The following is a 25,330-nucleotide window of genomic DNA, read 5'->3' as shown; positions in this document are numbered from 1 at the left end:
TAATTTTTGTGGTTGATTTTTGATTCAATTAAAAAATGTGTTGAATCAATAAAATTTTTAATTGAATATTTTTTAAAACTCTATTAAGACTTCAGGTTAGGTTAGGTTGAAGAGAGGAGTTGGATTTCTCCGTCTCATGTCATATGACATAAACCTAAGCCAGAAATCGGCTTGGTGTGCGCTCTAGTTTATAATTACAACCCCATGCCTATTTCAAGAATTCTGTGCTATCGACGAATTTCTTAATTTGTTTCCAATCGGTTTAAATTTGGAATGTTTTCGACTCCCAAATGTTGGGACCTGTATCTTGTAAATGCCGGGCAGAGACACCGATAATATTCAAGTGTCTCTTCGTCCTCTCCACATGTCCTGCATAAACTATCATTTATTACACCTATACGGTGAAAGTGTGCCCTGAGGTCCAAGTGTCCCGTGATGATTCCAATAGCCCTACTGATCGTACTCCTACTCTCCTTCAGTAGTTCTCCTGTTTTATCTCCATCGGGATCTCCCCATATGACCTTCGTGGTCCTTCCGACTATATCACTGTTCCACAGCTCTACATGTGCTCGTTTTGCCCACACTTTTAACTAGGACCGGGTAGCCCCAAAGGGCTTGGGGTTATCCAAGTTTACTTCCTCAGCTTCCCTGGCTTTTATTCACATGCTCGTTTCCATCCACCCCACAGTGAGCAGGTACCTAGATGATTCGAATGGAGCCATACTCGGAGTAGGAATTTATTATATTTTTGCATTCCAAAACGGTTTGTGATTTAACCTTATTGGGTGCTATAGCTCGTATATTAAGATTTGAATTGGAAAAATTTGCGTGAATTTTTTTTTCTATGTAAATAATATTATAAAACTTTCTAGGATATTACATTTCTACTTGTGGCTATAGTTACTAACTCGTAACTGCATTTGAGTTGGAAATGGAAATGTGCTAGTAATATTTGTTATTTTTATATTATATATTTGTTTTTATTTGGTTAATTGTGTTTAATTTTTTAATTATTTTCCCAGGAGATAGACAAATGATGGTGTTAATTTAAATTTAAATTTTAGTTTTAATTTTATTTTTATTTTGAGTTTAGCTTTACTTTTAATTTAATTCTTTTAAAATATCCAAACATTCATTGATTTTTTTTAATATTAAAAATTGACTCTTTGTAATTTTCCACCAATGCCTTTCAAAACATTTATTTAATTTATTTTCTTAATGGGCCCCTATCTCTTTGTGGTTTTAATTTTCTGTCAGTATCATCACATACCCCCCAAAACCATACCCACATTGAGGTATATGAGTATAGCGTACATCCTTAATATTTATTCAATTAATAAACAAAATTGGATATTAAACACATACCCGTAGTTATTATTGCTGTCACCACTAGTGCCACCAACGCTCCAACTGCATTCTTATTAATTATTTAGTAAACTTTGCCTTAATAATATTTATTTATGCACTCTTCTTTCAATCACACACACACCCATACACCTATAGAATCTACATATACACATACATATATATATTGCTTATTTTCTCACAATAATTTTTCTTTTCTTTTTGTTTTGTTTTTGGTTTATTTTTGTTTTGTGCAGGTTTTCAGGTAAGTATTTTATTATTATTATTTTTTTGTTTGTACTTTTTATTTCACCGGTCAATTGTTAGGTTGGCTGCTTTAATAGCCGTTTCTTTTGTTGTCCAGAAATTGGAATATCTCAAAAATCTGTAATTGTAGGAAGAGGAAAAAAAATTGCGATAAATAGAAAAGAAAACAATAACAATTTTTTGTTGCCATTAATTATTGTATAAATAAATAAATATAAAATATATGTGAGCTATAATTATAGATATGTGACTTTGATAGCTAAAAATATCAAGGCGGAAATATAGTCTATAACCATTAATAAATTTTATATGAAGGAGAAGAAAAAAAACAAAGAAAAAAGCCAAAAAAAGAGTCAAGATTGAAAGGGACTGTCTATATTGAACTGTATATAGCCTATATATTTGAATGGTTTCAATATTGGGCAAATATCTATTTCCTACAAAATGGCGAATTTTTGCCATATTTCCCAAGCTCAGTTGGTTCCTCTTTTCTCACAATATATTTCAAATATCTATTACAAAATAAAATAATTTATTAACTCACTTTATATTCAATTTCCTCTATAATTGGAAATAATAGATTTCCAATGATAAATTTATTTTAATTTCATTATAATAAATATACAAAATGCCTACAAGTAAAACCACAATTCAATTCAATTCAGTCAAAGTTTTGCGTATGAGTAATATATTAAAAAAAAATTATTTATACGTTACATTATTAAAATGAATTATACGTTCCGTAGATCACATCATTCTCCGAATATATGCATATAGTTTTCTTTAAAATAAATTAGTAATTAATCATAGACAATGTTACACAAAAGAATACATATATCATATTTTGTGAAAACAAAAACCAACAACTCTTTGCCACATCCCTTTAGGGGTATTATAGAAAGTAGTTGATGGAATTTCTAGTTTATCTATCATTAAATCCAAAACTACTCAAATTTATTCAAACAATGCCTGGTTTTGTTTACATTTACATTTGATTTTGTGTATTTGTGTATTGTAGTGGCTATTTTAAAGCATTTTGTCATCAGATTGATGGCTCCTAATCTTGAGATATTATCAAAATAAAGCAAAAAAAAAAAACTACAAAAACAATCGTAAAATGTAACAAATATAAACCATACAAAAAGAAAGGAATTTTTGAGGGATATGTTGTTTTATATGATGGGGCGGGGGGATTTGTGCTATTAGATAACAAATCAAGATACTTGAAAAGATAACAAAGACCTAATATAGATAGTCCCATACCTACATACACACTAACACTATTCAATGTGATATCGATGTCCTCATTCCAGAGTACCCTATGTCGACTTAGCATATTGTACCCTAAGTCGACTTAGCATTTTTTTGATGAAGTTCGCTGTTATTCGTATTGATGTGAATTGCATCCTGTCAAAAGTTCGAATTTGTTTGACACTTCTATCAAAATTTATGGTTAATAGTGTACGTAGCCTGTGACTAAAGTTTTAAAACTTTCCACTCCAAAAAGGGCAAAAGGCTTTGTTCGGTCTAAAGTGGTCTAAGTCTATTTTAGCCATGTTCTATTATCACTATTTTGAATTCAAACATACTAAAAAAAACTACAATAAACATGATTTTAAGACCAAAAAAGTGAATTTATATCTTATACCGTTTTTGAGAATTTCCAAAAAAAACTTTGAACTTGTTTCCTGTAAAATTAACTTTTTAGACTTAGCATACTTAGGAATGGAGACATCGATATATAAGCCATAAAGTATGGTAGTATTCCTTTATGACTTTGCCAGTCATCAAGTAATAAAACAAAATCACAAAAGAAGTTAATGTTATAATATTTTCTTGGAAGTCTTCATCAAAAAAAAAAAAAAACAAAGACTGTTTCCATTACTTTGATTTATAATATCATTGAACTTTTGAACTTTGAACAAAGCATGGAGAAATCCAACAAAATAACAAAATTCAAATAAAACAAGTATATACGGCCGTAAGTTCGGCCAGGCCGAAGCCTTTGTACCCTCCACCATGGATTGCGTTGATACTTCTACTGAAGCCGATGGCAAGGTATCTTAAAACTTCCTAACACCTTAGTATGTACCACATAGTCCATACGTGGTATATATTAAACTAAAAAAAGGTCGATTAAATACGTATATAATTAAGTTTAAAGTTTCTATAGAAATAAAATTTTGACAAAATAAAATTTTGACAAAATTTTCTATAGAAATAAAATTTGGAAAACATTTTTTATAGAAATAAAATTTTGACAACATTTTCTATAGAAGTAAAATTTTGTCAAAATTTTCTATAGAAATAAAATTTTGTCAAAATTTTCTATAGAAATAAAATTTTGACAAAATTTTCTATAGAAATAAAATTTTGACAAAATTTTCTATAGAAATAACATTTTGGCAATGTTTTCTATAAAAATAAAAATTTGGTAGATTATTTTTGGCTCGAGTGGCAACCATGATTATGAACCGATATGGACCAATTTTTGTGTGATTGGGTATCGGCTATATATAACTATAGACGGATATGGACCAATTTTGGCATGGTTATTAGGGGCCTTATACTAACACCACGTTGCAAATTTCAACCGGATCGGATGAATTTTGCTCCTCAACGAGGCTCCGGAGGACAAATCTGGGGATCGATTTATATGGGGGCTATATATAATTATGGACCGATATGGACCAATTCCTGCATGGTTGTTAGAGACCATATACCAACACCATTTACCAAATTTCAGCCGGATCGGATGAATTTTGCTCCTCCAAGAGGCTCCGGAGGACAAATCTGGGGATCGATTTATATGGGGGCTATATACAATTATGGACCGATATGGACCAATTCCTGCATGGTTGTTAGAGACCATACAATAACACCACGTACCAAATTTTAACCGGATCGGATGAATTTTGCTCCTCTAAGTGGCTCCGGAGATCAAATCTGGGGATCGGCTTATATGGGGGCTATATATAGTTATGGGTCGATGTGGACCAATTTTTGCATGGTCATTAGAGAACATATACCAACACCATTTACCAAATTTCAGCCGGATCGGATGAAATTTGCTTCTCTTAGAGGCTCCGCAAGCCAAATCAGGGGATCGGTTTATATGGGGGCTATACGTAAAAGTGGACCGATATGTACCAATTTTTGCATGGTTGTTAGAGACCATATACTAACACTATGTACCAAATTTCAGCCTGATCGGATGAAATTTGCTTCTCTTAGAGGCCTCGCAAGCCAAATTTGGGGGTCCGTTTATATGGGGGCTATACGTAAAAGTGGACCGATGTGGACCAATTTTGGCATGGTTGTTAGAGACCATATACTAACACCACGTACCAAATTTCAGCCGGATCGGATGAAATTTGCTTCTCTTAGAGGCTCCTCAAGCCTAATCGGGGGATCGGTTTATATGGGGGCTATATATAATTATGGACCGATGTGGACCAATTTTTGCATGGTCATTAGAGAACATATACCAACACCATTTACCAAATTTCAGCCGGATCGGATGAAATTTGCTTCTCTTAGAGCCTCCGCAAGCCAAATCAGGGGATCGGTTTATATGGGGGCTATATATAATTATGGACCGATGTGGACCAATTTTTGCATGGTTGTTAGAGACCATATACTAACACCATGTACCAAATTTGCTTCTCTTAGAGGCCTCGCAAGCCAAATTTGGGGGTCCGTTTGTATGGGGGCTATACGTAAAGGTGGACCAATATGGCCCATTTGCAATACCGTCCGGCCTACATCAATAACAACTACTTGTGCCAAGTTTCAAGTCGATAGCTTGTTTCGTTCGGAAGTTAGCGTGATTTCAACAGACGGACGGACATGCTCAGATCGACTCAGAATTTCACCACGACCCAGAATATATATACTTTATGGGGTCTTAGAGCAATATTTCGATGTGTTACAAACGGAATGACAAAGTTAATATACCCCCCCATCCAATGGTGGAGGGTATAAAAATATATTTTTATGGGAAATAAAAAGGAAGTTTAAACAAACATTAAATTTTTTTCTCCAAAAGTCCGTACTTAAACTAAAGATACAAAAAAAGTATGTAACTGTAGTCCAATTTGATTATTTTTTTGAAAATTTCCACAGCCCACTATGGGGCAAATGACCGGTTTCAAAATTACAGAAATGCTCTTATAGGTTTGAAATTTGGCGCACATGCTGCATATAACGTCAGAAAAGCTCATACGAATTTTCAGAACGATCCGACCACTGTAATATTTATACCCTGCACCAGTCTGTCTGCACTCGAAAAAAAGTTTACTTGGATCCAAAGATTTTGACTTTCCTTTAAGGATTTTGGTATTGATTCCGAGCCAAAGATGCGGCTTCTTTAAAATAAAGACATTTTTAGGGACCTCCCTGTCTTTAAATCCAGGATCGATAAAATTAAAATTGGATGCAGATCTCATTCACCGAATTTTTATTCTCTGTTTGCGATATATTAATAAAGGTATTCATGTACAAACAAATTCCAGTTTCAAAATCCAAATTATACCAAGTACTTCAAAGTAAAAACTGTTTTCTTAATGCTAAAAAAAAAAAAACTTTAAACCAAAGATGCAAATCCTTAAAATAAGTATTAGCCTATATTTGAGGCATTTTTATCTTAAATTTAAAAATTCAATATGTCAGTTGAGTTAAATACGATTTCTTTAAATTAAAAATGTTTTTCTTTATTTTAAGGAACATTTGCCTTACTTCAAAGATCTACAACTTCAACAGAGGGACGCAAAATTTCAAGATTTGTGTCCTAAATTTAATGAAAAAAATTTTTTAAACAAGGATTATAAACTTTCTTTTAATTAAAATGTAATTTTTTTAGAGAATTTTGTCCTTGGCATTGCGTAAATTTTGAGTCTTAAAATTTAAGTTGCATAATCTTCCATATTAGGTCAATATTTCTTTCAGTGTGTGAACACATTTTTGTAATCAAAGTCTAGGTTGCAATTTTAGACCAATCGACTTCAAATTTTGTACATGTATGCATATTGGGTCATAATAGAACCCTGTTGATTTTGGAAGAAATCAATTCAGATTTAGGTATAGCTCCCATATATATCTTTTGTCCGATATGCACTTATAAGGCCCCACACTGAAAAAATATTGTCGTGAGGCCAATGATTGCATGCCCTTAAAATACGAATGCAAATTTTGCTTGGCTTAGAAGACGCATTTCCCTAATATAAAGTTTTTCCAAAAGCCGATAACCTTTTCAATGAAGTCGTATTGTCCTTATAATTAAGTGATTCTACTTAAAAATGGGTATCATAACATGAAAGAAAAAATTTTTTAGGGTAAGGTCAACTTGACTTTAATAATTCAGAAAAATTCTTTAAAATAAAGGAAATTGTCTTTAAATTTGTTGTATTTTTACAACTTGACTACAAAGCAAAAAATCGTTAAAAATAGCACATGTTTTTCAACCCTTTATTTTAAAGATGTTTTTTTACTCGAAACATAGCATTATTTCTACTGGAAGTCGAGCCTGAATTTGGAAAATAAAGTTGTCGTTAACACGTTTTTATAGGACTTTGATAGCATATGAAGAAAAAATCTGAAAAATCGAAAAATCACAATTTGCTTCCTGGAAGCAAGTACACAAAAGAGAATTGTGTCTTAAAAGTATCCTTACTTGTATTCTCCGCTTCTTTGGCTCGGAATCAATACCAAAATTATTAATTTCTTTTATTAAGTATGTCTCAAATATTTTATAAACTAAACGGAGGTGTAAAGTTCAATAACTGTACACATAAGTTCAATATGAACTAAATAAGAAGAAAATTTTCGTAAGATTCCCAAAAATAGTAAGAATGAACTACTGTATGATTAAATTGGTCATGATTTGACGCCAATGATTTTGTTCTTTAATTTTAGTTCATTTTTTCTTCTATGGGAGTGTGTAAATTCATGACATGCAGTTAAAAAGTACATCAGGGAAGCATTAAATTTTCTTGCGTTTAACAATGCTTTGTGAAAATCTCGAAATGTGGAGTACAATTTAGTTAAATTTTCGCACGAGGCAGTTCATTCTTCCTATAAAACAGTTTTTTTTTTTGTGTATCACAAATTTATGTAAATATGTTAGATCTTTAGTATGTAAATGGTTCGGACCGACTTATTTACATGTGCCCCAAAATTCATAGAAAAAAATATCTACTAAAAGATGACTCTTAGTCCAAAGAAAGTACGACTTTATAAGTTTTTTATTTAGGTTTAGAAAAATATATTTTTTTTATTACAGAAAAATTCTACGGCGGTTCATTTTGAAGCCCATAGGAAACATAATTTTAAAACAAAAAACTGATAAACACCAGCCATTTCAATAAAAAGCCTTTAATAGTAACTATTTTTGTGAATATGTATATATCTCATATCTTATCTGTGTGTGTGTGTGTTTGTTTATGCATATGAAAATGAGTGAATGGCATCGGACAATTTAAACATGTGTTTATAGGTTTGTATGTGGCTGTGTGTGAAATGATGACAACAAACTTTTCATTTTCTTCTTCTCCCACTGGTCATTGTTTGGTTAGTTTTCATTGTGTGTGGACTCGTATGAATAAAAGTAAATTACACATATCACACACACATACATACATTTCCACATGACTGGTCATTTTTTTGGTTTTTACTGTAGTTGCTATAGAGTGTTTATATGATGGTGGTTATTATTGTTGTTGTTGCTGTTGTTTTTCATCTCTGCTATTACAGCTGATGTTAATCTTGTTTTTCGCCCATGGCGTAAATGTTTTTTTTTTTCGATGCCGCCTTGTGGTTGTGCCATGGCTAAGTGTTTGATGGAAAAACATTTGGTTTTTTTTTTGCATTGTTTTTAGGCTTTTAAAAGAAAGCAGATGAATTTTGGTTTGGCATTAAAATTTATCTCCTAAATTCTCTCTCTCTCTCATTATAGCTTTGACTCTTTTTATTAACTCTTGATCTCAGTGCAAGATAACCCAGCATGAGTTTGCCTTTCTTTATTTTCTAATGTTTACGAGTTACGTCGTAGTAAATGTTTAAAGAGCATTTCGTTTCTTTGGTCTGGCATTTGATTCACCAACCAATTTGTGGAAAATTAAATTTCCCATATACTTTTGCCAATATTAACCACCACAATCTCACTAACTAACACCCACTATGAATAGTAGATCCACTTGACTTTTTGTATACTAGTCGCAATTATTTTAAATAGTGGAATTTTTGCTTTTAATTTATGATCACCATAACATACTTCTTTCATTCGTTACACTTTGTTGGTTTGTGTTATATTTGGAGAGGAATAAAAAATGCGAAATTATAATTATAAGTATTTCATACATTTACTTATTTATTATTATACATAAATACATAGGACCTTTTTCAAAGGGATATAGGACAAGTCATAACTAACTAAAGATTTTCAAATGGATAAGTAAAACGTTAACTGAAAAGAAAATTAAAAATAAAGACTCCAGAGCTGGGAGTTATATTCAACAAAAATCATATTCAAAATATTTCACTGAAGACAAATAAAGGCAGAGAATAAACCATCAATTTAAAAAAATAAAAAATAAAAATCGAGTTTTCCAAATTTGGAAAAATCCGAAAATCAAAAGGTCAATTTTGGGAAGGTGAAAGTCAAAACCCCTACTTTTTCCAAACATGGAAAAAGTTGATTTTTTTAAAAGGCGAAAGACAACTTCTTTAAATTTGGGAAAGAGGGAAGTCGAAAAGAAACATTTTTTTTTTAAAGTCGGAACGTAAAGATAAAATAATCAAACCATTTATGGGGACCAAAATCTACTAATCGAATTTTAATGAAAAAAATAGAATTGGAATTGAAAAGTCGAATGTAGCGAACTCAAAAATCAGCTTTTCAATAACCGAAAAAATCGAAAGTTGATTTGGTCAAATTTTAAAAAAATCGAAAAGTCGACTTTTCCAAACTTGGGAAATATCGAAACTCGAAAGGATAATTTTTAGTTGCAAATTGCCTTTTAAAATTTTTTTTAAAAGGTAGAAAATCCGCAAAATCATCTTTTCCAATCTTGAAAAAAGTCGAATCGTTTAAGTCGAAAGACTACTTAAAATTTGGAAAATATCGAAATGGCGAAAATACGTCTTATCCAAATTTTTTAACAAGTCAAAAAGTCGAATCCCATTACATAGCTGCTCTTATTAAGAAAATTAAAAATAAAGACTCCAGAGCTGGGTGTTATATTCAACAAGAATCATATTCAAAATATTTCACTGAAGACAAATAAAAGCAGAGAATAAACCATTGGACTTTGGATACAATTATGACTTTGGAAGTAAACTAATGGGAAATCAATTGATATGGTTTCTATATATAAATTAAAAAAAAATTATACAATTTCTTGCTTGGACTGTATAGTCTAATAATGTTTCATTTGTCTTCATTTTGTGTACAGTTTTAGAATGCTGCCAGCCAGCTAAAGAAATGCAAAATTATTGTTTTCCTTGATTTTCTTCGACCTTTTTTATGTTAATGATTTTTTCAAGCTCGAGGTCTTTTTTTGAATATTTTATTTATTTTCCCAATATTTCAATATGACAATCGCGAAATATTGAGAAAATAAATAAAATATTCTAAAAAAAAAGACCTCGAGCTTTAAAAAATCATTAATTTATTATTAAGAAATGCAATATTTTTAATGGGCAAAAAAGAATTCAAAAGAGGAGAGTAAAATGAATCAAAAAAAATCATAAAGTATAAACATCCTTCACGCCATCAACAGCAAAATTCAACTCTGCTTTTCAGGGCAATCCCAGCACTCTCGCCTCTTTTTACAAAAAACCCAAAACGGTCATATTCCAAGCAAAATACGAAAAAGAGCACATATTTTATAAGAAACGAAAACGGGATAAGTAAGCCAGGAATAACGGGCAGCCACTATACCTAGAGCATATCACCAAACTTATTCTCCAAAAACTGGAGGGAAATCGCTAACGATGTTCGAAAAGTAAAAATTTGGAGATCGATTTTGCACTTTAAAAAATAACTTCCAGAGGTCACACCCACTTCAACAATGCAGTAAAATCAATCCATGGTAGACGTTTAACGACAATATAGCCAAAAAAGGTATAGACGAGTGTCAAGTCAATTCAATTGTTCGTCTGTTCACCGTAAATGGCTACTTTTCTTCTGAAGAACAATAATTTTTAATTTGTCCTTAATTTGTTTTTTGCCTTATATTATTTTGAAACAGAAAATTTAAAGAGTAAACATACATAGTTCTGTGATATAGATTTAAAGTTTTGCTGCAATATTTACATTTTATTTATTTATTTAGTTATTATTATTGTTTGTGATGTCCAGTTTTAATAATTTATAAATGAAACAAATGTAAAACAATTATATTTCAAATAAAAAAAAATTCTCTGGAAAAGGTCGGAAAAAAGCCGACGAAACGTCGAGAAAAAAGATGAAATAAACTTGTTTTATTTGCATTTATATATATTGACCAAAACAGCCCATTAAAATAAACAAAAATCTATTAAAACTAAGTGGTCATAAAAAGAAAAAGAAAATTTTATAAATTAATATATATAAAATTCAATCTATGTTTATTTGTTTGTATGTTCCGAGTTGGCTCCGAAACGGCTGAACCGATTTACTTGAAAATTTCAGAGATCGTAGGGGGCGTTCATGTGGTGAAAATAGGGTACCTCATTTTTTGACACCTGGTCGCGGAGGGGGGCCTCCCCTTCGTCGGACTTTTTGAAAATTGGACCAAAGTTGACCGATTTGCTTGAAATTTTCATTGAAGATTGGGGTTGGCATCTAGCAAAGATCCGCTACTTTTTATTTCGATATTTGGTGGCGGAGGGGGGCCTCCCCTTTGTTCGACTTTTTTTTTTAAGTACAGTGAAAAAACTAAAATTCTCTAAATTATCTGAGATTTACAGAGAACATGTGGTGAGGTTATGGAATTAATATGGGTTACCCGATGATTTCATATGTGGATGGGGAGGGGAAAGTGACGTCCCTTTAAAACAATAGAGCAAAATTTAAACATTGCCGATCTACTTGAAATTTACAGGGAACGTGGGAGGAGGTGATTAAATTCATACATGATTTTTAAATTAGTATATGATTTTTCGATATCTGGTTGGGGAAGGGGAAAATTGAAATAAACTTTGTCGATTTACTTCGATAGAATTTATAGGGACCATTGAGTAGTTGCGAAATTAATATAGGGTACGTGATAATTCGATATCAGGTCGGAGTGGAGCGAAGGTGGGGGAGGGTCCCTTTTGTCAGTTTTTTTTTCTTAAATTGAAAGTAGAGGGTTGTCCGTAAATGGGAACTCGGTACATAATTTTATGATTTTTGCACAGGCTTCTGCCAGACTTCTTTTTAGCAAAGAACTTAAATTTACATGAAATTGGCAGCCAACGTAGAGGGTGCATCAATTTCCAACATTTTAGCAAATGTTAATGTGGTAAAATTTTTTACTATTTTTGCTTTTTCCGATTTATTGGATGGGAAACAGTAATTATTTGTATGTTATTATAATATAGTGCTTAATTTTCAGATGTGTTGAGGAGAAGGATACCTTTCCTTGACAAACCACACTTAAAATTAACAAGAAATATAGAAGAAGGTACACCCTCTCCCGCCGTATTTGTGCCTATAAACGAAAAATCAAGTAGTCCGATTTGTTTAAAAGAATTCAAATCTTTTCGAATTTGTTTTCAGCACGAAGGATATAGTTGACTAAGTTAACGCAAAATATTCCTCCAAATATGCTTCGGAAGGCGAAGCGGGCCGGGTTACGCTAGTAAATTAATATAAAAGTCTGCACATCCAATGGAAATGGATTAATTTGTACGGCTATTTTGTCCCAAGAGAAATGGAAATCACACTGCATATAAGCAAAACTATTGCGAATTGACTTGAGACGTCTATACCTTTTATGGCCTAAGCGTAGCTCTTTATATGCTAAAAGTTAATTAAAACGTCGAAAATAGCTAAATCAAAAGTCAGCTTTGTAATAACCGAAAAATACAAAAATCGTTTTTTTTTCAATTTTTTTTTTTAATTTAAAAATAGACTTTTCCAAATTTGGAAAAATCCGAAAATCAAAAGATCAATTTTGGGAAGGACGATTTATCGAAAGTCGCCTTTTTAAAATTCTTAAAACCTCAAAAAGTCGAAACCCCTACTTTTTCCAAACATGGAAAAAGTCGATTTTTTAAAAGACGAAAGACAACTTTTTTAATATTGGGAAAAGAGGGAAGTTGGAAAAAAACATTTTTTTTAAAGTCGGAACGTAAAGATAAAATAACCAAACCATTTATGGGGACCAAAATATACTAATCGAATTTTAATGAAAAAAATAGAATTTGAATTGAAAAGTCAAATGTAGCGAACTCAAAAATCAGCTTTTCAATAACCAAAAAAATCGAAAGTTGACATGGTCCATTTAAAAAAAAAAATCGAAAAGTCGACTTTTCCAAACTTGGGAAATATCGAAACCCGAAAGGTTAATTTTTAGTTGCAAATTGCCTTTTAAAATTTTTTTAAAAGGTAGAAAATCCGCAAAATCATCTTTTCAATCATCTTTTCCAAACATGGAAAAAGTCGATTTTTTAAAAGGCGAAAGACAACTTCTTTAACTTTGGGAAAAGAGGGAAGTCGAAAAAAACATTTTTTTTAAGTCGGAACGTAAAGATAAAATAATCAAACCATTTATGGGGACCAAAATCTACTAATCGAATTTTAATGAAAAAAATAGAATTTGAATTGAAAAGTCGAATGTATCGAACTCAAAAATCAGCTTTTCAATAACCGAAAAAATCGAAAGTTGATTTGGTCAAATTTAAAAAAAATCGAAAAGTCGACTTTTCCAAACTTGGGAAATATCGAAACCCGAAAGGTTAATTTTTAGTTGCAAATTGCCTTTTAATTTTTTTTTTAAATCGTAGAAAATCCGCAAAATCATCTTTTCCAATCTTGAAAAAAGTCGAATCGTTTAAGTCGATTAGTCGAAAGACTACTTAAAATTTGGAAAATATCGAAATGGCGAAAATACGTCTTATCCAAATTTTTTAACAAGTCAAAAAGTCGAATTACATAGCTGCTCTAATTAGTATGAGTGAGCGTGAGTGAGTTGGGGAGAGAGATTTTCCAAAATTTTTTCTCACTCAGCACATGAATATACTCGTACTCATTTTTGCTCCCACTTCATATATTTTGTATATTGTTCCGTTAGTCACATCCAATGATTAAAAACAATCACAAGAACTTCTTGCCTTGTACATTCCCCTTCACCTAGCTAACTTCCCGTGGACTCGGCTAAGTTGAGACGAATTAAAATCGAACTGCAATCATTGGCATGACAGAAATTATGAACATTTTTTTTAATGTGGTGGAAAAACCTTATAAAGGTTGCAGGTTGAATAGAACAAATGTTTGTGGTTTTATAGGAAAAGCTAAGTATTATTCAAAAATGTTTATGCATTCCTTTGGAAGACAATTGAATTAAAATTTTAAAACTTTTTTCCAATCAATACATCTTTTGTGGTTTTATAGGAAAAGCTAAGTATTATTCAAAAATGTTTATGCATTCCTTTGGAAGACAATTGAATTAAAATTTAAAACTTTTTTCCAATCAATACATCTTTTTTTGTTTTCAATAAACATCCAAATAATTACGTCTACAGTACCTTTCTGTTTGAATTTTAAAAATTCGATAGTGTGAATATGTGCGTGTATGTGTGAGATTTAATCATTGAAGAGAAAATCTTTGTATGTATTCACATCATTCAGAATAACCACATGTATATTTCTGTATATGTGTGTGTGTATATATTATTAATGCCTATGTATGTCGTTGGTGGTCCATCTCTATATATATATTTGTGTTGATATATGAAGTTCGTTTCCGATCGTTTAACGAATGTTGTACAGACAAAAAATTTTATAATCCAAAATCGCAAAGAAACGGAATGCAATGCAGATGATGATGATGATGATGATGAAGAAGAAGAAGAAGCAAACTACAAAACACAGAATAATCCAGCCATATACAAATTTCCACTCAAGGTTTTTGAAGGGGCGGTGGTAGGCGTGGCCCAATATGATTACCTTTTTATATTTCCATTTCCAGCTTGAAGATAATGCTGAACCCAAATTTAAACTTTTCTAATCTATTGAATGATATTTTGTTTATTTAATTTTTGGGTAATTAATTAGTTGTTTTTTTGGTTTCTCTTTTTTTGCACTAAATCCACTAAATAAATATTTATTTTTTCTTAATTATTTTTTTTTTATAAAGATTTGGCACAAATTTGACAATGCGAAATAAAAATTTCAAAGTTTTGTTTTTTTTTGCTTGTCGTTTTTCTTTGTTTCCTTTTTTGTGATATATATATTTTTTTTAATTATTCTTCTCTTTTTTTGGTGCTTTCCTTTGTTTGGTTTTAATTAATGATGTGAAAATGAAATGGAAATGCTTTTTGCCTTTTTGAATTTTTTATAAGTTAAGACCAGTGTACAACACCACTACATCACACTTTTGACACATTGAAAAACACTGCGCTTTCGAGAAAATCGTATAGTTATCCGCTCGGAGGCTAAAAGCCTACTGGATTCATCAATACACCATTGGAGCAATGGTATATTGCTTACGCTCAATGCAGAAACCCCAACAAAGATGATGATTATGAGCCAATGAATGGCAATGACGTGGCCACTATGGAGAATTGTTCTCTTTCTCTCCCGCTCTCTTCCAATCGGATGTAGTGGAGACTTTCAAAATTTTACAAAATTCATGTGTTTTTGCTCATAGCTTACTAGTGAATGCATGACTGTTGGCATTCCAGCATGGCCATAGAAACATGTATTGGGCAACAGGATAGGAACAAGTGAGAGAGAGCAAGAAATTACAATAATACTCTCCTTTCTATATCATAGAATTTTATGCTTAAGGTAGCCAATTTAACAGAGTTTATAACAGGTGTGTTGTGTTATTGGTGTTGTTGTTATTTTCGTGTATAGTTTGCTTAGTGTACTCTGTTGCCTGGAAAGTAAATAACATTACAGTACTTCTCTAATAATTTCTAATATGAGAATGAGAGACTGATTTCTCTCTTCTCACTAGAGAGAAATTTCATAGTAATGTCCATATTGTTAGCCTTTGATGTTAGATGGCCATAGAATAGGAGAGCAAGTGTTGCTTAAATATGCTAACAAGTGGAGCAACAGTTGAAATGAATGAAATTTGTATTGTGCTAGGCGCGTAAGGTCGATAAGGGTGGGTGGGTAACATAAGGATTATGGTGTTCGATTCTGGGTGTTTGGCCTGCATTGTATTCTCTGTTGGGCATATTTACACAAGCCACCAGCATACATACATTGTTATACCACCTGTCTAATATTGGAGGTGTTTTTTTTATATTTTATTTTGTATTATGCACAGTGGGTTGTTATGACCAAATTTAAGGCCGCCAAATTGTTTTCATAAAGTTATTACGATATTTGACTTCTATCATATTCAGCCAATTTTAGAGAGAGTTTCTTTGCATAGATCACAATATAATTGAAAAAATTAAAAAAAAATCTAAAATAATAATAAAATAATAATAAAATAAAATAAAATAAAATAAAATAAAATAAAATGAAATGAAATAAAATTAAATAAAATAAATGGAAAAATATTCTATTAAACAAGACTTGACTCAATTAATTTTTAATCAACAAAACTCGACTATTTAAATAAACAATTAATTGGATCAATTAATTTTGTGATTGCAAATTCTAAAAAACATTGCGGCTTTCTATAAGTTCCTACCTTGTAGGATAACCCCGTTGAGGAAATTGCATCTTCTCTATTTGTTTACAGGTCATCTTTAAACCTTTGTCAAACATCTTAGCAGACAATAAGTTTTCCACATTCGCATATGACTTCTCTACCAATGTACCCATTGTGCATAGACCTCTCTCTACATTTTCGATTAATTTTTTGGGCGGTCTGAATGCCTGGCTTTTCGTTGGACCTTTCGACAATATTAAATGGAACGGAGGAAAAAGTGTGGGTGCCTGTTATTATAACAACGCCTGTCAAATGGTCATAGCGTGTGTCCGTCAGTGGTATGAAACGTCAGTCACCTGTTTCCTTCTGTAAATTTGCTACTCTAAAAACAGCACACGACATTGGTTGTTTTTTTGTTCCATTTATGCGTATTTTTGGTTCTTCTTTATGTCGGTTTTTTAGAGCTGCTGGTCGGGGTTGTGTTGATGGCTGAGGCGATATTGTTGTTGTTTAATTTTGTTCATCATACGTTTCCAAGTGCTGCTGTGGATGGCTGCTCCATCTATACCTTACATCTTACCTCTCCGAAACACCAGTGGGGCATTGGTTTATTATTATTTTATGTTTTTTCTTTTCTTTTTGCCGTTTTGTTTTTGTAGGCTTCTAGGTCGTGGTGTTGCTGTTGCCGTTTTTATGCTGTTGCTCTTGCTATACAAGATACGCTTTTGCTGTCTACTAGATTGTGGGTGTTTTTTTATTTGAACTGCCAAACATTTGAGCAGAACTCGAGGGGGTAGGGGGAGTCAAAGCATTTGCTACCTTTAACACCCCCAAAACTCCTGTGACTGACTGTTGCTTTTTCCACCTTCATATCTATACGAACTCGTTTTTACTCGAAATATACACGTGTACGTTAGGGTTTGTATGTGAGTGTGTGTGTGAGTAAATATCTGTATATTTGGGGATCCTTGTTAAAGTTCTTTGAAAAAGATTCGTTTGTGTTTTCTCTGCATTTTTTTTTTTTTTGGGTGGCGAGAAAGTTAGGGGGGAATAAAAATAAAATAAAATTTCTAAAACCATTCAATTTTATGAATAAAAAAATCCACACATTGTAAGAGCTGCCTGTCGTCTTCGTTCTTTGTTAGAGAAAGAGAAAAAAACATTTTTGGTTTTTGACATATCCTCTCTTGTCCTCTGACTTGGCCCTTTAGCAAAGGTTACCTACCATTTTGACACATTTTGCCATCATTAAAAGGTTTTCAATAATGATTTCTCTCACCATGAAATGATGTTTGTTGTATCTTTGGGCGTGTGTGTGTGGATAGGTGTATATATGTGAAAGGTGAATGTGTTTTCTTTAGTGTCTGGAAAATTTTTATTTGCACAACTTGTTTTTTTTTTTGGATGAAAATGAGAACGTTGACAGGTCTTCTTCCAATTACAGCCTATAAACTAATATAAAAGTAATTGTTAAAAGTTAACAGAGGTGTTCGCTACCATGGCAGGGATTTGGAGTTGATTTAATGATGTCCTTTTGTAAGAGGGAAAATAAAACCTTAAATCTTATGAATAGGTCAAAAATTTAATGGATTTTCATTCTAGAATTACCATGGAATCATTTCGTCAATTTAACAAAGTGTATAGAGATCAGTGATTCGGTACAGATTTTGGGTATTTGGAAATAATTCCAAAGATATGGTAACATCGTTGGGTTCATTTTCAAACCAGAAAATAGTCAATATACGGAAACATAATTTAATATACATACGAGAATGTTATATACTGAACTACTTGGCCATAACAGTGGTCTTAAAATTTAAAATTAGAAGTTTCACTTTAACAAAACGCCAGATCTGAGTTTGGAGAAGGGGTCGGGAGTATGTGTAATGGATTTTTATTTACGGAAAATTAAAGAGCAATGAGAGCAATATTAAAAGAGAAGACTATACACACACTTACTCACAAATGTTCGCATATGGCATCACAAGATGCTAGACAGAGAGAGAGAGGATGATTGAGTTTCTGTGGGCTTCAAAGTCTACTATGCTACTTTAACGGCGCCAAAATTGAAAAAAGGCAATCAAAGATCAATCAGTCGATGTGGGGATTAAAAAGTGTCGACATTCGTGTGCCTTGACACAATATTGCTATGGTATTAGCCACCCCAAAGGAAAATTATCACCAAAATATTTCCAATTAACACATTAATTGAAGCCGAAAGATTTTTCAATTAATTGATACAATTAACTGTTTAATCAAACTAGAAACATAAAGTCAACGATTGAAAAATTTTAAAATTTTAATTAAAAAATTATTTGACATAATTAACATTTTAATCGAATTTTTCCAATTAAATTCTTATTTGAGTTTTGAAAAATATTCAAAAATATTCAAATAAAATTTATTCAACAAAGTTTTAATTGAAACAAAAATCAATCACAAAAAATTATAGTATCAATTAATTTTTTATTTGACTTTCAATTAATTTTTTAATTGATACTATCATTTCTGTGATTGACATTTCACATTTCAATTAAAAATTAATTGGATCAATTAATTACTTGATTGAAGACAAAAAATATTTTTTTGTGAGTAAGTTAAAAAAATGATTTTTCTTTAAATTTTTAATAAAAAAATTTATTGATACAATTAATGTTTTAATCAAAATAAAACCACAATTAAGAATGTTATTGAAAATAGTTACGTATTTATTTACAAAATTAGTTGATACAAAAATTTTTTTAGTCAAACTAAGCACACAAAGTCAGTTAAGAAAATTAGTGAATTTATTCAATTTTTTTATTTATTAATTGCAACAACTAATTGTTCTACTTGACGATTTAATTAAAAAAATAATCGATGACGATTGCAAAACTAAATTAATTATTTAACTGATTTAATTAAGAATGTTTAATTGAATCAATTAAAGAATTGATTGATTTTTCCAATTGACATAAAATAAATTTTTGATTGAAGCAATCAAAAAATTAATTGATTGAAGCAATTAACATCAATTAAATTCGTTATTTAACCAATTAAAAGATTATTTGTTGTTTTTTTTGCAATCAATATCAATTAAAATTTTTAATTGAATCAATTAAAATTTTTATTGAAATCAATACATTTTTTAATCAAATATTTTTATACCCTCCACCATAGGATGGGGGGTATATTAACTTTGTCATTCCGTTTGTAACACATCGAAATATTGCTCTAAGACCCCATAAAGTATATATATTCTGGGTCGTGGTGAAATTCTGAGTCGATCTGAGCATTTCCGTCCGTCCGTCCGTCTGTTGAAATCACGCTAACTTCCGAACGGAACAAGCTATCGACTTGACACGTGGCACAAGTAGTTGTTATTGATGTAGGTCGGATGGTATTGCAAATGGGCCATATCGGTCCACTTTTACGTATAGCCCCCATATAAAGGGACCCTTAGATTTGGCTTGTGGAGCCTCTAACAGAAGCATATTTCATCCGATCCGGCTGAAATTTGATACATGATGTTGGTATATGGTCTCTAATAACCATGCAAAAATTGGTTCACATCGGTCCATAATTATATATAGCCCCCATATAAACCGATCCCCAGATTTGGCTTGCGGAGCCTCAAAGAGAAGCAAATTTCATCCGATCCGGCTGAAATTTGGTACATGATGTTAGTATATGGTCTCTGACAACCATGCAAAAATTGGTTCACATCGGTCCATAATTATAGCCCCCATATAAACCGATCCCTAGATTTGGCTTGCGGAACCTCAAAGAGAAGCAAATTTCATCCGATCTTGCTGAAATTTGGTACATGGTGTTGGTATATGGTCTCTAACAACCATGCAAAAAGTGGTCCACATCGGTCCATAATTATATGTAGCCCCCATATAAACGTTCTCCAGATTTGACCTCCGGAGCCTCTTGGAGGAGCAAAATTCATCCGATCCGGTTCAAATTGGAACGTGGTGTTAGTATATGGCTGCTAACAACCATACCAAAATTGGTCCATATCGGTCTATAGTTATATATAGCCGATCTCCAATCACACAAAAATTTGTCCATATCGGTTCATAATCACGGTTGCCACGCGAGCCAAAAATAATCTACCAAAATTTTCTTTTTATAGAAATTTTTTTCAAAATTTTATTTCTATAGAATATTTTTTCAAAATTTTATTTCTATAGAAAATTTTGTCAAAATTTTATTTCTATAGAAAATTTTGTTAAAATTTTATTCGGTTCATAATCATGGTTACCACTCGAGCCAAAAAAAATCTACCAAAATTTTATTTCTATAGAAAATTTAGTCAACAATTTATTTCTATAGAAATTTTTGTTAAAATTTTATTTCTATAGAAAATTTTTGTTAAAATTTTATTTCTATAGAAAATTTTGTCAAAATTTTATTTCTATAGAAAATTTTAAAAAAATTATTTCTATAGAAAATTTTGTTCAAATTTTATTTCTATAGAAAATTTTGTTAAAATTTTATTTCTGTAGGAAATTTTGTCAAAATTTTATTTCTAAAGAAAAGTTTGTGAAAATTTTAGTTCTACACATTTTTGTTTTAATTTTATTTCTAAAGAAAATTTTTTCAAAATTTTATTTATATAAAAAATTTTATCAAAATTTTCTTTCGATAGAAAATGTTGTCAAAATTTTATTTCTATAGGAAATTTTGTCAAAATTTTATGTCTATAGAAAATTTTGTCAAACTGAATTATATACGTATTTGATCGATCTTTATACCCTTCACCACTACTGTGGTACAGGGTATAATAAGTTTGTGCATTTGTATGTAACGCCAAGAAGGAAAAGTCTGAGACCCATCGTTTAGTATACCGATCGTCTTAGAATTAAATTCTGAGTCGATTTAGCGATGTCCGTCTGTCTGTCTGTCTGTCTGTCTGTCTGTCTGTCCGTCTGTCTGTCTGTCTGTTGATGTATTTTTGTGTGCAAAGTACAGCTCGCAGTTTTAGTCCGATTGTCCTAAAATTTGGTACAGGGTCCTGTTTCGGCTCAAAGACGATCCCTATTGATTTTGGAAAAAATCGGTTCAGATTTAGATATAGCTGCCATATATATTTTTCACCGATCTGCTCATAATTGGCGTGTATATCAACCGATCTTCCTCAAATTCCGTACATCCGAATATTTTATGAGTCTCGAAAAACTTGCAAAATATCAGCCAAATCGGTTCAGATTTAGATATAGCTCCCATATATAGCTTTCGCCCGATTTACACTCATTTGCCCACAGAGGCCAATTTTTTGCTCCGATTTAGTTGAAATTTTGCACAGGGAGTAGAATTAGCATTGTAGCTATGCGTGTCAAATTTGGTTGAAATCGGTTCCGATTTAGATATAGCTCCCATATATAGCTTTCGCCAGATTTACACTCAAATGACCACAGAGGCCAATTTTTTGCTCCGATTTAGTTGAAATTTTGCACAGGGAGTAGAATTAGCATTGTAGCTATGCGTGCCAAATTTGGTTGAAATCGGTTCAGATTTAGATATAGCTCCCATATATAGCTTTCGCCCGATTTACACTCATATGACCACAGAGGCCAATTTTTTGCTCCCATTTAGTTGAAATTTTGCACAGGGAGTAGAATTAGCATTGTAGCTATGCGTGCCAAATTTGGTTGAAATCGGTTCAGATTTAGATATATCTCCCATATATAGCTTTCGCCCGATTTACACTCATATGACCGTAGAGGCCAATTTTTAACTCCGATTTAGTTGAAATTTTACACAGGGAGTAGAATTAGCATTGTAGCTATGCGTGCCAAATTTGGTTGAAATCGGTTCAGATTTAGATATAGCTCCCATATATATGTTTTTCTGATTTCGACAAAAATGGTCAAAATACCAACATTTTCCTTGTAAAATCGCCACTGCTTAGTCGAAAAGTTGTAAAAATGACTCTAATTTTTCTAAACATCTAATGCATATATATCGAGCGATAAATCATAAATAAACTTTTGCGAAGTTTTCTTAAAATTGCTCCAGATTTAAATGTTTCCCATATTTTTTTTACTAACATTGTGTTCCACACTAGTGCATTAGCCGACTTAAATTTTGAATCTATAGATTTTGTAGAAGTCTATCAAATTCTTCCAGATCGAGTGATATTTAAATGTATGTATTTGGGACAAACCTTTATATATAGCCCCCAACACATTTGACGGATGTAATATGGTATCGAAAATTTAGATCTACAAAGTGGTGCAGAGTATAATATAGTCGGCCCCGCCCGACTTTAGACTTTCCTTACTGGTTTTTGATTTAATATATACCATGTATGGACATACATACAATTTAAAAGACGTTGTTAGGAGGTTTTAAGATACCTTGCCATCGGTAAGTAATTCGATTGTGGATGGCTGTGTTTAGAAGAAGTTTCTACGCAATCCATGGTGGAGGGTACATAAGCTTCGGCCTGGCCGAACTTACGGCCGTATATACTTGTTTTTTTTTTTTTTTTTTTTAAATTTTAAATTTTTTTCATATATTTAAATTAATATCATTATGAATTTATGGAATGCTTTGAGAATAACATATGATACTAAAGTAATTCCCAAACATTGGCCAACAGCAACTAAAGAAGCTCCAGATTTTTCATAATAATGACCATAAATACCAAAAGTCATTAAAGCATTATGCTCTTTGGCTAAGTTAATTTCCACATTATAAAAGGACCTAAAAATAAAATAAATTGATTTATAAAAGAAATAGTATTCTTATTAAAACAAAAAATACCCTTGATCTGTCTTAATCCATTCTATATAATCCTTGGTCAAAGGATCTAAGGCATCATCTATAGTACTAGGGTTAATTAAAATTTGTGGATTTTTGGGAAAATATCCTTGAATTTGTATTTTTCTAAAAAGAACAGATGGCCGTAAGTCCTCCTTAGCTATACCACAACTCATCACATCATCTCCAGCACAGGTATAAATGGCACAAACTTTTATATCACTGTATTGTTCTTTTTGATAAGATCTTCTGCCATCGAAAACTCCCAAACGATATTTATAGAATAAATTCGGGTTACTATTGTTGGCTAAAATTTCACCATTTATATTAAAGCTGCAACACCAATCACCTTGACATAATTTCTCTTCAATATTCATAGAATTGGTGAAATCTAATAGTATGGAATTATAATTTTCAATTTGTGGATCCTTCATAAGTGTTAGACCATGTAAATTACGATTTTTTGTAATCTCATATTCATTTTGTTGGAATTGAGAATTTTTCCGTGGACTTTGTGTTTTTGGTACTCGAGCTATATAGAGTTTTCTTTCGCCTATTTTATCCTTGACCATAACTGTTGTTAGAGGTCCTTGTTGTCCCGCATAAATTCCAGTTCCTGTAATACCACTTTCTGGATAACTGGCACCAGCTGCCAATAGATTGACATTATTACCCCAGGCCCAACCCTGTTGTAGTTGAGTTGCTGAAAGTAATTTATTTATGGCCATCATTTAAAATAACTCAAATGATAAGAAACAATGTTTGGTAAATAGCATACCTGTTAGAAATGGCAATTCGGAATAAAACAGACTCGTAAATATAAAATCACGAACTTTAAATCTGTCCACCAATTCCTGGGCTGGTGTATAAAATAAAATATCAAAGCATATGAAATGACCAAATCGTACACCAAAATCTGTATCGAATATCGCATATTCCGGTTGTTGTGTTGTATTTTTATTCTCCACATAAATATTGACTTTGCGATAACGTGATACCACTCGCCCCTCACGATCAAATACCACATTTGTATTGTAAATATTAAGGCCATTGAGAGCACAAGGCCTTGTATCAAAAGGCACCATAGCACAATCTTCTTTCTCGGTTAAATTAATAACCAAATATTTTCGTACGGAACGTGCTGCACAGGATAATGTGATCAGGAAATCACTATAAGGCGTTGAAGTTTCATTAAAAAGACAAGGTATCACACGATCATTTTCCGATGGTACATAAGTTAATTGGAAGACATTATTTAGGGTTCCCTCTGGGAAAACTATGATATCGGTATTTTGAGCCTCAGGTGATTCTATTATTGACAAATAGGCCTGTAAATGATCTGCCAACATATCAGCTGAAGACATACCACTGATAATGGGACGAAATTCTACTACACCAGCTGTATAAAAATCCGAATCAGCTGTAACTTGGCCATAGGAAAACTGTAAACAAAAACACCAGCATTGAAAAAATTACTTGCAATATTACAAAAACCTCTACAAAAACAAAAACGAACTCAATTCTCTTCGGAAATACCTACTGGTTGCATGTAAAATAAAATCCATAAAATTGTCAATGGCCATTGCCCTATGAAATTGAAAACCCGTTGCATTTGCATTGCATTACTTCTCCAACGTGCCTAACTCAACACTTTCGTTGTCTAAAGAAAACTAATTTGTGAATAAAAAACTGGGAGATTTAGAATTCAATTGCTTTCAAAGAAGGAGAGAGGGAGAACGATTTTACTCTCTCTCTCTCTCTCTTTGATTATAATTAATCTAATCGCATTGTATAAACAAACAGTTAACAATCAAAGGGATTTATCTATAGTGTTGTTGAAGAGCTACACATTTTTTTAGCATACTTTTAGGCTCATTGATATTATGATCATTGAGAATTCATGTTATCTTTGTCATTGCATACAATTGCATTACTACTCCAACGTGCCTAACTCAACACTTTCGTTGTCTAAAGAAAACTAAGTTATGAATTAAAAACTGGGAGATTTTGAATTCCATTGCTTTCAAAGAAAGAGCGAAGGAGAGAGATTTTACTTTTTCTCTCTTTTTGATTATAATTAAACTAATCGCATTGTATAATCAAACAGTTCACAAAGGGATTTATCTATAGTGTTGTTGAAGACATACAACATTTTGTAGCATATTTTT

The 25,330-nt window shown here is 31.8% G+C and overlaps 2 protein-coding genes across 2 annotated transcripts in view; both read right to left on the bottom strand.

Annotated features, from left to right (window-relative positions):
- Positions 1-15,221, bottom strand: part of Ca-alpha1T (Ca[2+]-channel protein alpha[[1]] subunit T) — a 235,031-nt gene extending 219,810 nt beyond the window's left edge. Inside the window, exons 1-2 of the mRNA XM_075302215.1 lie at positions 14,744-15,221; positions 1,366-1,729 (exon numbers count right to left, since the gene is read on the bottom strand). The gene's annotated coding sequence lies outside the window, so the exon portion shown is untranslated. The remainder of the gene's footprint in view (positions 1-1,365; positions 1,730-14,743) is intronic.
- Positions 15,222-22,897: 7,676 nt separating this feature from the next.
- LOC142231581 (vanin-like protein 1) lies at positions 22,898-24,838 on the bottom strand. The gene is made up of 4 exons (XM_075302216.1): positions 24,703-24,838; positions 23,941-24,604; positions 23,166-23,865; positions 22,898-23,105 (listed from the first exon to the last, which is right to left on the bottom strand). Exons 1-4 carry the CDS (start codon positions 24,778-24,780, stop codon positions 22,919-22,921), a joined length of 1,629 nt encoding a protein of 542 aa, XP_075158331.1. The 5' UTR covers positions 24,781-24,838; the 3' UTR covers positions 22,898-22,918.
- Positions 24,839-25,330: the final 492 nt, after the last annotated feature.

The sequence above is a fragment of the Haematobia irritans genome, chromosome 3 (assembly GCF_050003625.1).
Source record: "Haematobia irritans isolate KBUSLIRL chromosome 3, ASM5000362v1, whole genome shotgun sequence".
Lineage (NCBI taxonomy): Eukaryota > Metazoa > Arthropoda > Insecta > Diptera > Muscidae > Haematobia > Haematobia irritans.
Note: the sequence above shows the minus strand (reverse complement) of the source record. Positions and strands in the feature narration are given on the sequence as shown.

Coding starts and splice junctions, on each gene's coding strand:
- LOC142231581 (XM_075302216.1), bottom strand. CDS start 24,780: ATGCAAATGCAACGGGTTTTCAATTTCATAGGGCAATGGCCATTGACA. Junction 24,605..24,702: donor TTTTATTTTACATGCAACCA/GTAGGTATTTCC, acceptor TTTTGTTTACAG/TTTTCCTATGGCCAAGTTAC. Junction 23,106..23,165: donor TGGATTAAGACAGATCAAGG/GTATTTTTTGTT, acceptor TTTTATTTTTAG/GTCCTTTTATAATGTGGAAA.